Raw genomic sequence first — 12648 nt, 5'->3', positions numbered from 1 at the left:
CCCTACATCATTTGCTCACGTGGCCACTATGTTATACAACCTGGGAGTGGGTGCTCTGGAGATCTTTAACTGGTCTGTCTTCCATTGTACTGGCTAAAACCTCAGTCCGTTAAAATCATGGGCATTTCACTCTGCAAAATAACCCAAAGGTCTTTGCTTAAGATATAATGGTATCCTGGAAATGAAACAATAGATAAGTAGGACTGGGATGGAAGAGGCGCAATGAAAAGAAGCACTGGTATTCATCCAGCATGCCTGAACACTTTGAGAGGGTCTCAAAGAAGTGAAGCGATATAAGTAGTAAACTTTCACACATGAACAGATTAAAGAGCTGGCACCATTGGAAGCCATGACAGAGATGTTCACAGAATATGGGAAAGCTGCAGGAAATTTCTGTGGCGCTGTCATCTGGGAAGGTCTGTTCGGATGCTAACTTACGGTGTTGGTTCTGTAACCCCTCTCTGGCTGATTCCGGCTATGCAAAGCAAACTATGTTTCATTAGGGCAGAGTTCTGACTGAAACTCAGACCCAAAAAGGCATTATTTTACTTTGTTTGACTTGCTCAAGGGTTGCAATAATCACTTCCTAGAAAGGAATGAAGTCTGTTTTTTGTCAAGTACCACCAGAATGTTACATTGTAAGGGAGTTCCACTAATTGTAAGGGAGGAAAGAATTCACTGGATGCTTTGTACTAATGTGATTGTTCTTCCTGGTAACAAATTAGATCCAAAGAGGAGATCCTATCATAGAACAGGAGTTTCAAAGGACTGAAGTAGAAGTTTCTTTCAGACGTGTCATCCGGACTGTTGACCAGGTTTGTTTATATGTTATTATCTCCTGCTATATGTTATTATAACCTACTAAGCTAAAAACCAGCCATAGATATTTGGCACTGAATACTTTTCCTCCTAATATTCCTATTTCTGTGTCAGTGACTTATTTCCCATTTTACTTTTAGTACAGTAGGGCCAGCACTGTGCTACATGCACAGCTCATCTTCTGATGTTCTGGTCCAATAAGAGAGACAAGTGGAAATCTGCAGGCCTAATCTGAGGTTCATATTGGTTGTTTCTGAAAGTTCTCTCAGAAGCAGTTTTCTCATGCCTAAACATAAGGTTAAGCATATCACAAGATTTGCAACCTTTAACTGCAGGTCAGATTGACAGGAACCTTTCCAGTACTTAGATTTTTTTGACCTTCTCTGTGATGTGAGGTACTTTCTAAGATCCTTTTCGTAGGATTCTTGGGAGCTTTGTTTAATAGATACGCTGCTACTGAAGGAACTTGGAATGTTAGCAACACAAACTGCTGCCTTCTTGAGGAACATAACTGATGTGGGAGTTGGTCTTTTACTATACTCTTACGCCTGTTGCAAAGTGCTGAAAATTGTTTGGCGAGGCATAGCATGGGGTTCTGTGGAGCTGATGTTCTGAGGACCTTCCTAATCTAAATATTGGTTGAGCAGCTGCCCTCCTGTTGAGAGGTGCTGTACTTTGGGGCCACTGGAGTCTCTTCTGGTGCGACATTCTTCTGTCACATTGATTTAAAACTGAAGAAGAGATTAACACATCAAGAAAGAGATTTACTTGTGTTCAAAAAGTATTCCAACAATTTAAAGCACTAAATATAGAGGCATCACCTCTGCCTCAAGTATGTCCAGAGCCAGAGATGACTAAATGTGGGGAGGTTAGTCTGGGTATTATCACTCTAAGTTTACCCCTGTCTTTCGCCCTTCTGTAGGTATATGCTATCAGCCGTTATTGGAGACATGATACTGGTTTTGTTGGGCCTCTGGTTTGAGCCCTTACAGCTATTCCAACTTCATATCTGTGGAAGATGAAGTGTGTGTTTGGTAGAGACCTAGACCATTCTCTCCACTGTCTGACTGCTCATGTCATCTGTGTGGATGCAGACCATGCTCCATTATCTCTGCTTTCCCTATACTGCATTTGCAATTGTTTGGTGATTACCTCCCATTAAGCCCTGCAGTGAAGGCTGCTGGTTAAATGCCAATACTGCAAACATTTTCACCTGACTTAATTTCAGTGTTTAGAAATAACACATGGATTCAGGCCAAGGAATGGCTTGGGCTGGAGGAAATTTCTCCCTTGTCTAGTCGTAAAAGGGGTGTCTTTTTTCTTTTCTGTTTCTTATTTTAAAAAATACCATGCAGCATCTAAGTGTTGATCCCACATTTGACTTGCTCCATAATGACCCTTGGGACAACAGAAATAGAATGTTGAGGAAATTCCAACAAGCAGCATACAAGGTAACGTGAACAACCAGAATGCAATGTGATGGCATGACACCTTGGAAATAGCACAAAAGAACATGTAAACAAGCACATAAGGAGTCTTCAGAGCTAGCCAGGGATTTGACAGTTTGATAAATATGTCCCTACTTCACCAGGAAATAAAGATCTGGAGTAAGTTTTGTACTTAGCTGGTGCTTCAACTGGTGCTTCTGCTGGTGCTTAGTATTGCAATCAATACTAAACAAATGTAGATTAATTTTTTTTTTTTTTTTAAGTATAAAATACTTTTGCACAAAAAAGAGAAGATTTCAAAATGCATATAGAATACTGTGTCCAGTTTTGGGCCCCTACTACAAGACAGACATCAATAAGCTGGAGTGAGTTCAGTGTAGAGCCACCAAGATGGTCGGGGTCTGGAGCACTCACTCCACAGTGAGGAGACACTTACCCAGCCTGGAGAGGGAAAGCAGAGGCAGAGAGCAGCACCTTCCAACACCTCTGAGGAGGTCACTGATGATGGAGCCAGAATCTTTGCAATGGTGCATGGTGGGAACATGGGAAACAATGGGCCTGTATTCAAATAAGAGATGTCTTGACCATATATAAGGAAAACCTTTTTCACCATGAGGACAGTCAGTCATTGGAGCAGGTTGCCCAGAGAGGCTGTACAGTCTACATCCTTGGATGTTTTCAAGACCAGACTAGATAAAGCCCAGAGCAACCTGGTCTGATCTCATCGCTGACCTTGCTTGGAACCTGAAGTTGGACCAGGGCCTCCTAAGATCCCTTCCAACCTGCAAGCTAAAGACTAAGCAGTAAAATCACTTATCTCATTTGGTTTAAATATTATGTTGTATCTCCACTGCTCTCTTCCCAGTAAATCTAAATGTAGCAAGTAATATGGAAGTTTCCGGCTCTCCTAATATCCAGTTTGGATATTCTTCTCCAATCTATTCATAATATTAGGCTTGATATGGAGGTCCTGAAATGAAATGCTTTTTTCTATATTGCACAAATAAGGAGATGGCTAAACAACCCCTTCTGGCGAGGGACTCTTCATTGTTACTCTGTGATACATGGCACTAGGCAAATTGCACAGTGCAGGTTACTACTTATTCTCCTCATTTACAGAGCCACAAGTATTCATATGGCCCTGATCAACTAACTGTTTACTCATTGTTAAATCTGTGTATGCCAATAGACACAGCTGAAGGATTAGGACCTAGCCAAAAAAGGTCTAATTAACCCATAAGACTAAATGAAAGTTTGAACTGGTTTTGTTGTGTAATGTCGCTATAGAGTTGAGATCCATTCTACATCTCTCCTTCCACATTTTCTCCCTCCTCAACAGAAAACTATATTAAAAATTCTGAAATAGAGATGTCTGAGCTCTGTAGAATAAATGCAGTTGTAATGTATGTACATTTCTGTGGCTGTAAATCTTAGAGTGCTGAGTTTAGTATTAAACTTTAAAATCATTCTGTCAGATTGTGATTCAGATTCGGCTAAATCGTTTACTGCTTCTGTTCCGTGGGCTAACCAGAGAAGCCAGAGGTTTGGAGGAAGGCACTGTGTCTGGTAAGGAGTAGAAGAACAAGTTGATATTTGGACATGAATTAAGATAATTCAGGTTGTACTACAGTGTGTCAGGTGCGTTACATATAAATGTAAAGACAGAGTCCTTACAAAGGAGTCTTCTAGCAAAAAAGTGTGACAAGGTAGAATGATAGAATAGTTTGGGTTGGAAGGGACCTTTAAAGGTCATCTAGCCCAACTCCCCTGCAATGAGCAGGGACATCTTCAACTAGATCAAGTTGTTCAGAGACCTGTCCAGCCTGTTCTTGAATGTTTCCAGGGATGGGGCATCTACCATCCCTCTGGGCAACCTGTTCCAATGTTTCACCACCCTCCTAAAAAATTTCTTCCTTATATCTAGTCTGAATCTACCCTCTTTTAGTTTAAAACCATTACCCCTTGTCCTATTGCAGCACACCCTACTGAAAGGTAGAAATGGCTGTAGCCAAAATACTTCTATGTTTCATACACATAATTTACCAGTTTAAAAAAAAAATGTGATTAACTCTTCTTAGGAGCCTTGCAGCTTATCTTCTTAATAATAGGGCAGAATCTGTGGATGCTCCATCATTGGAAATGTTCAAGGTCAGGTTGGATGGGGCTCTGAGCAACCTGATCTAGTGATAGATGTCCCTGCCCCTGGCAGGAGAGTTAGACTAAATGATCTTTAAGGTCCCTTCCAACCAAACCATTCATTCTACTGATAGGCCTGAGGAACAATGAAAGGGCAGATGGGACTATATGAGAAACAGACAGGTAGGTAAACAGACCAGGTAGAGCCTGGTTGCATGGGGGTTAGAAGAGGAAAAGACACCTGAATGTGATGAAGGCAAGGTATCTGAACTCAGTGAAATGAGACGGTAGGAGCCGTGAACTGGCCTCAAATGGGAGTCACAGTTGGGTATACTGGGTACAGAAGAGAATATGTACCTATTTCCCACTCCTTCATACACACACAATTTGACAACTGCTGAAACACCTTCCCATATCAGGCCTTTTCCTGCTTCCGCAAGTAGGCACTTTTAATCCCCAGTATGCAGTAGTTGTAGGGATGCTTCAAATAGAAGGCGTAATGGCAGTTAATGTAAGAGAGGCCTTCTGACTTGTCTCTGCCTTGCTGAGTGGAATGAGATAGAGGACCATGCTGGAATGAATGGGCTGTTATGTCCTTTTAGAAAAGGGGAAATTAAATCTCTCCTAGTCAAGGTCTTGTGCCTGCTATCTTGTAGATGTAGCATTTAAAGCCCCTAGGAAATATTACCTTAATTTTTATATTAAAATTACTATACACATCCTGTCTTAGGAAGATATTAAATATATTTTGTGGCTTGATTCTGTTTTTGAAACAGTGTATTAAGATATATTATGAAATCTTAATATTTACTTTCCATTCATGACAGAAAGCAGGAGTTTCAGCAAACCAGAGAAGAGTGAAAAATATAAGGGCTTTTCTTCCAGCATATCTGAAGATCGTATATTGCCTTTTGAATTCCCCGTTTACAGTTCCCATGAATTGCACCGTGATTTGGTACGTATAGTAACTAAAATGATGGGCAACACTCAAGATATAGAATTTTGTTGGAGCCATTGGCCCCAGGCCCGGTACTGCCTTTATTAAAATTTCACAATGTGACTGGTGTTCTGGGGTTAAGACAAATTAATTTAGGACTTCAGATTTACTAATAGTGCTGCTGAAAACAGTAAAAAAATCTTTGCATTCTCTTAATTGCATTCTAAAATTCTGAGTAATACATTCATGATCAGAGTTGGTTAACATCCATGGTTTTGCAGAAATAAAGAAATAAAAAATAACTGAAATGCCAAAGTCCAAGAAAGGGCAGGAGAAATATCAGACAAAATGTTTGCATAATTATTTCCATATGTTTTCAAGTCGCTGTGCTGATGGATTGCTGCCAGTGCAAAACAAAATGCCCACAATATTACTGAGTTTTAAATACTGTATTCTTTCAGGCACCTGATGCTCTTGGCCTAGTTCCTATCGAATCTGTAGATGTGAAAGTCAGACACATTCTTCCTTTTTACGACTTGAAGGTGAGTCAGTACAGCTTCCTCAGCTGTATGATGCTTCTCTCTTTCACCAGTCCAGTTAGACATGTTTTCTGCCTGATTCAGTGGCCCCAGTGTGCAGCCCAGTAGAAATGTTGCTTTAATATGGCTGTGTGATTAGCATGCTTTTAATAAAAACAAATCCCACCTGTTTCCCTAAGTAACAAGCTTATAGTCAGCAATTGTCCCCTCTCTCCAGACGGAGATGAATCACCTCAGCTGAAATTATTGTATCTATCTCAAACAACAAAATCCTTCTATGAATGAGGATGCTGCAAGACCTGCACGCTACAGTTTTTCCTTTGATTTCAGAGTTTTATAAAAGTGACATTATAAAAGTGTCCTTCCTTTTAGAAAGTAGTGGAAATCTTCTGTTTATTTGGCATCCAGTTCTGCATGCTTAGTTCCGTCATTCCTGCACAGGAAATGCAAACATCTCTTTCTTGAAATATAGAATGTTTTTTTCAACTTTAAGAGTGCAGAAACATTTTTTTTTCTCCTGACTTATAAACCCTTTTTTTCTCCAATTTTTGAATAGCAAAATATCAAATTCTGCACCCCATCAAAGTATCTCAGGTTCAAATCAACACAGATTTGGTCTCAATGTCCACTTTCTTTTTGTTTTTTCAGGTGGTGTAACAAGTCTAGAAGCTTTCTTGTAGTGTCTTTTCCTCTTATGACACATTGGTTCATCTATCAGTTTTATGTATATTACTTAACAAGCTTTTCTCCACCCCGTTAAGTTCAGTATATTTGATCAAGAAACTGTTAAATCCATGATCTTTCATAGAAAAGCAAGAATGGCAATATTCCTTTATGCAGTCATTCAGCTTGTCCTGGTGAAGTATGGCTTCTCAAAGTTTTGGTCATATACTATGTTCCAGAATTCAAGTGTCTTTTACCACAGAGATGTGACATGTTCGTGATAAAGCTGGAATGTTCCATTCCAACTAAGAATTAATCAAAGGTGATTATTGTCATCTCCTGCAGCACATCTTTTTTCTTTGCACTTAGGTTCCTCAGCATTTCAGCATTATGAAGTATCAGCCGTTTTGTACACACTCTGCAGCTACAAGTTACAAACCTCGAAAACTTTCCCGACCACTGAGGCAGGGAGCACAGGTAACAAGTCATCTCAAATAAAAGCTTTGCCCAAGTCACTCCCAACCCTACGTTTCTACAATTATTTGATTAATTTTATCTCAACATTTTATATCAAAAGGTTTACTACACTCTGAAAACCTTTTATGTCTCTGTTTTTCAAGGACGAGTTGATTCAAGTAATTGCTTCTCCTGAGGGGCAGCTTAACCTCATCTCCCAGAGGATGGATTTTCACAAACCATCCCCAGAAGAAGTAGCAGAAAGGGATATCAGCCTCTTAAAGCTGGTTCCTCCCCAAGCTTTAGTCTACCCTATAGAGAGCAACCCACTTCGCATTTTTGTAAGTAGAAGCTGACTTCCACAAAGAACCTAAGAAAGGAGGGGAAAAGGTGTTTGTTTCATTAGAAGCCTGATGTGGAATTGGTGGGCAATTTTCTTACTCAGATTGGTGTGTAAAACTATCCAGAGTGAGAGTAATCCTTCAAGGTGCCAGCCCTGGTAGGTAGGAGTCCCAGAGCTCATCTCACTGAGAGAGGCAGTGGAATTTGATCAGTTTAGGGGAGGGATGATAGTTGCCAGTGATGGCAGAGAACTGGAGACCCTTCCTGTCTCACACTCCACAAATGGTCACTGATCCCAGGTTTCCCTGGAACACCATGGGACCCTTCCCTTCTTCTCCTTTTGTTTCCCCATTTGGATGTTAGAAGAAAAGCCATTATCTTGGCATCTCAGTCCTTCTATAACCTCATGCTTTTGCCCAGGTAGGTAGGACAGGTGCAGTCTTTTCCTCTTGTTCAGCTGGGGGACTGCAATTCTGCCTGATCCTTAAGTAAACCAAGAAAAGTGAAGTCAAATTATTTGCTCACATTGTCCTGCTGCCTTAGAGTTTCCAATAGTTCTTGTAGCATCCCAAAACCATATTTCCAAATTATTAGGCACAAAGATTCAAAAAATCACAACAACATGCATGGGAGGATTTTCTGTTACTTAACTGTCGTGTAGATTGTGCTACTTAGCACCAACTACAGAAGGTATTTCCCACACAATGCAGCACAACCTGGAGGTCCCTGAGGTGTCTCTGAGCAGGCAGAGACAGCTGTATAGCTCAGTGAAGTACTGTGCGTGGGTACAGGCAGCATCTCCAAGCCAGCGTGGCACTGTGCCTGACTTGGGTGGCTCTGTCGTTCAGCAGTACTTAGCTGCAATGGCCCAGAGCCCAGCATGCTAGTCTGGTGATCTTGGCATAACATACATGGTATAGACTTGTCCTCACTGCATGCGGCCAGGACTCCAGTGGACTTACTGATGAGATCCTCTGTGCATCTCTTTCATCCCTCTGTCGTGTAAGTCTAAGAGCCAGGCACAGCCTGATGCCGTATTACCCAGCATTACACTTTATTCAGAAACAGATGCTAGTGCAGTGAAATAGATGGCAAAATGCTCACTAGCTTCCACCGCAGTGAGGCCATTTCCCATTCTTGGATTCTGAACTGTTCAGAGAATCAGCAATGGATTTTGGAGTAATCAGGCAATAGTCTGTGATGAGGGGAAGAGACAGGAAATGAAAGGTCACACTGAACAAAACAGCCACAATGAGACAAAGGTGTGAATCTGGGGAGACTACGTTAATTGTAAGAACTGAATTTTCATCAGTTTATTTCTTTATGGTGATTTTTTAAAAGAACCTCTTCTTTATTTTTAGAACTCCACTCCAGGATTAGTTCCAGTTTTACGTCCTTTGGCCTATTCTGAAACAAATGCTGAATATCACCTTTGTCCTCATCCAAAATACACCTTTACCAAGAAATGCCCCAAAGGATCCAGTATTCCAGTCACACAGAAGAAATCTTTACATCACAAGGTATGGCCTTTTGGGTTTATTGTATGAGTACCTAGCTTGGGTATGTTCTTGCTGAGAATTTGCTCCAAGGAATCAAAAAGGAAGATGAAGAGTCATCTTAGATAGAAGACATTTTCAAATATAAATTATACATACACCTAAATAGTCAGTTTATGGGTAGGAATAACTCATTCTCGTTAGGCTTTATCCATGTCTCTTATTTATCCCTGAGTGTTTCTTTGCTCTTTCCTTCTTTTCACTGTCTATTATATTTTCATGACCTTGCGGTGGAGGAAGCATCTTTTAAGTATGGAGAACTGCAGCTCCCCAGATTAGATTCTCAGCCAAGAAGTCAGATGCTCTATCCTGCAAGCCTCTCTCCCCACTGCATTACGTATTAGAGGTTTGATCACTGTAGCACTTGTCATTTCAGGAAGTGATTTGTGGAGTAACGGAATGGAGAAGGTTCTTACCAGTGGTGTATTCAATTTTTTCTAACACTCCCACATTGACAAGTACAACACCTAGGTAAGAAAGAATTTGAATATGCAGTGCCTCTACCCTGTGCTAGTTTCTGTAGTCTGTAACTACATTGACCAGTAACAAGTCCCACAGATAAAAGTGGGCCTATGGGTGGAATTAACTGCTGCTTAGAAATCCAAAATCAATGGGGAAAACCCCTACTGACCTCCTTGAAGGGTGGGTTAAGAACAATATCATTAGAGGAAATACCTAGCCCTGGAAGGAGAGTTCTAGTCTGGACTTTCAATAACATCTCTCCTGAATGCTTTATGATTCAGTGCTAGAAGACCCCGGGAGGAACAAACTCTGTCTGTCCTGCGGAAGTATGAATGGCAAAACCTTTAACATATGGGCACCTGCACCGAGTGGTAGCTAACATCTCTCAGGCTTACATTCCCTCATATCACAGCAGTTTCTGGTGTACTCAGATTTTCCAGGAATATTTAAAAATAACTACAACTACTGTGAAGCTTCAAAAAATAGACATTTAGTGCAGTTACTCTCTGCCCATCTTAAACTAATACCATTTCCATCACAGGGATCCTTTCAGTTTAGATATGCTTCCAAGAGCTGTACCACCAATGCTGTATGACTTACCTGAGAGAGACAGAGAGAACATAATGGACCAGTAAGTTTCCTCTCTATTTTGTGCTCAGTCTAATTGATTATGTCTTAACCACTTGTATGGATGTGTCTAAACCTGTCCAGAGAGATTCTCAAAGGCAAAAGCACAAAGTCCCTCTTGCATAAAACATAATTTTGTTTTTGTTGGCTAAAAAATAATTTTAAAAGGATAAAGCGTAATTTTTCTTCATCTCTACTAATTTTTAGTGAGACAGATGAAACTGAGTTCAGAATGATTCTTACTCCAGAGATGGTGAGAGCTGAATTTCCACAAACTGGGCAGGCACTCCCAGAAGAAGGCAAAGAGAAATCAGCAAAAGAAGAAAGGTAGATACAATTTGAAATTAGGGGAGAGGAATGGGAAGGAATCTGAAGACAAGCATCCCCTTCAGAGTTACATAGAAAGTCATACTGAGATGTTCTAGGGGCTCCATCACCAGTGGGATGCAGATCTGGTACTTTGAGTGAATTTGTACTGCAATGCGGTCTCTGGATTGGACTTCAGAAAGCAGCTGTGAATGTCACGAACTGGCTCGGATGTTACTGACCTCAGTTTTATCAATATGATCTAACACTTGAGGCAGTTGTCTTGCCTTCGCAGAGATATTCAATATTCTTGGACCAGTGGCTTTTGGTTTTCAGTGACCCTTTTCGTTAGATATTTATTAATGCTGGCAGAGGAATGAGTCCTCACAATTTTCCCCTGGCGTGGTGCCTTTTTCTCAGGCTTTTCCTAGGAGTGAGTCACATTTGCTCTGCTGGCTGAGCTTCGCAGTCCACGGACACACATTGTGTTTTAGGTATACAGCACAGCATGTAAAATAACTTGCATTCATAAACACAGAATTACCTGATCCCTGAATTGTTGTGAACCAGCCACTGTAAGGGCCAAATTCTGCCTTTTGCCTCCAGTATTGTCAGGCCATAATGCTGAGTTTGCAGCTCAGCAGAGAAACTTTGGGGGGCAACCTGAGGACAAGGAAAGCTCTGAGGGACAAAAGGGTCTTTGATGGGCCTGATGATTGCCACCATGGTTTAAAAGCAGCATTTCAGAACTGCCCAGCAGTTCTGTGGGGCTGGAAGCAGAAGTGGATGCACGGTGTGAAACTTGGAGGTGTGTGATGTTGCAGGAAGGATGTGAGGAGCTGTATGAGCTGATAAGTGGGACACGGGGCAGTGGGCTTCAGCAGCAGGCAGTATGGGTAGGATAAGTGGTTGCAGAGCAACATAGAAGAAAGGGCTGAGTTCTAACCCTGTGTTTGCACAGATACCTTTTGTGACTTGGAACAAGTGAATGAATTTTTCTGTCCAACAGTTGCCCCCTCTTTAAAGTGGTCATGATGTGGCTTAGGTGTCAGGATGTGCATAATAGCATGAAACTTTCAGAGCAATCAAGATATTTGAATGTCTCATTTTCTTTAATTTTAGAGGGAAATTATTTGATTGACATTGAAACCCTGTGCAACTGCCAGCCATTAAACTTTAAAATGGTGCTGCATATTATGAGCTCTCTGACAAAACACTTATTGCTGTATTGTGATTACAACAACATTGATTGAAAATAATTTGCTGTAAAAATGCAGGTGTGTCGGACTCAGTGCTACTTTTTGCATTTTATGACACTCTACTTGTCAGAACATGGGGATTTGGAACAGCTTGTGTAACTAAAGAGTGACCTTTTTCTCCACAGTGATACAGTGTTGGATGGTGCTTTTACTGGGTAAGAAGTTTTATAACCATAATGTTCTTCCTTTTTGAAGTTTTAGATGTTTTCTTCAAAATTGAAAATACTTTTCTATACTAAACACCTCTGGGTATCGATATTTACTTGTTGAAATCTTCCCTATTTGTTTGGCTTTGTAAGAAGGGAAACAAAAATTTATTAACAATGAAGTTTCACTCCTTTCTTTTGTCACTGGAAGGTTCTTTGTTGTTATTGATAGGATGGTGTTTCACTAGACGACAGAGAACACATTGTTATTCTACAGCAGTTTCAGCATTTAATCCTTAAGGCAAATGAGTTTTTCATGTGGATGCTCTTGTTCTGGCCATTACACCATATGTTCTTTCATAGATAAAATGTGAAACTCTGTCTAGTATGTGTTTACCTATCAGATGGTTAGCTTTCCTAACTGGCCAAGCCAAGAGTGAATGTTCTTTTCACAGTTTAACTCCTTTTCCAGTTCTGCATAAGTAATGGAATACCCTCTATGTTCATTATAAAAAAGAGAGAAATTATGTGTGAGTGTCTCTTCCTTTGTTTTTCTCAGCATTCCTAAGTAGCTCCCCTGGGTATTATAAATACAAATGATGTTTTAAATTTCTTACAGAGACCTGCACAGCCATCCAGATGGACATTTTCAACCCCAAAACAACGACCTCAGAGAGAAGGTTCAAAAACATGTGGAGAAAATGAAGCTGAAAGCACTTAATAAAACCCTTATTCTGGGATAAGAGTAGTTTTACGAAGTCCATGGTTTGGCACTGCTTATCCTGTTAGTGCATGAGGCTTTCTATGTCCCAGCTACATGTACTTGTGTTCAGTGAGGTCAGCAACTTCTTACGCAAAGAGAAAAGAACCACCAGTAATGCCACCTCTGTCAAGGACTCTCACTGTGACCATTACCCTAAACACAGTAATTGCTCCAATGAGACTCCTCAGC

General features: G+C 40.7%; 1 protein-coding gene across 1 annotated transcript in view; it reads left to right on the top strand.

Annotated features, from left to right (window-relative positions):
• The window catches only part of CFAP221 (cilia and flagella associated protein 221), a 22560-nt gene extending 10121 nt beyond the window's left edge, over positions 1-12439 (top strand). Inside the window, exons 12-23 of the mRNA XM_009707266.1 lie at positions 726-815; positions 2175-2270; positions 3743-3833; positions 5231-5358; positions 5802-5882; positions 6912-7019; positions 7163-7339; positions 8702-8860; positions 9273-9367; positions 9900-9989; positions 10193-10312; positions 12316-12439. Coding sequence (XP_009705568.1) covers positions 726-815; positions 2175-2270; positions 3743-3833; positions 5231-5358; positions 5802-5882; positions 6912-7019; positions 7163-7339; positions 8702-8860; positions 9273-9367; positions 9900-9989; positions 10193-10312; positions 12316-12439 — 1359 coding nt within the window. The remainder of the gene's footprint in view (positions 1-725; positions 816-2174; positions 2271-3742; positions 3834-5230; positions 5359-5801; positions 5883-6911; positions 7020-7162; positions 7340-8701; positions 8861-9272; positions 9368-9899; positions 9990-10192; positions 10313-12315) is intronic.
• The last annotated feature ends 209 nt before the right edge of the window (positions 12440-12648 follow it).

Source organism: Cariama cristata, unplaced genomic scaffold, assembly GCF_000690535.1.
Source record: "Cariama cristata isolate BGI_N322 unplaced genomic scaffold, ASM69053v1 scaffold38479, whole genome shotgun sequence".
NCBI lineage: Eukaryota > Metazoa > Chordata > Aves > Cariamiformes > Cariamidae > Cariama > Cariama cristata.
The sequence above is the reverse complement of the archived record's forward strand: the minus strand, read 5'-3'. Positions and strand labels throughout refer to the sequence as shown.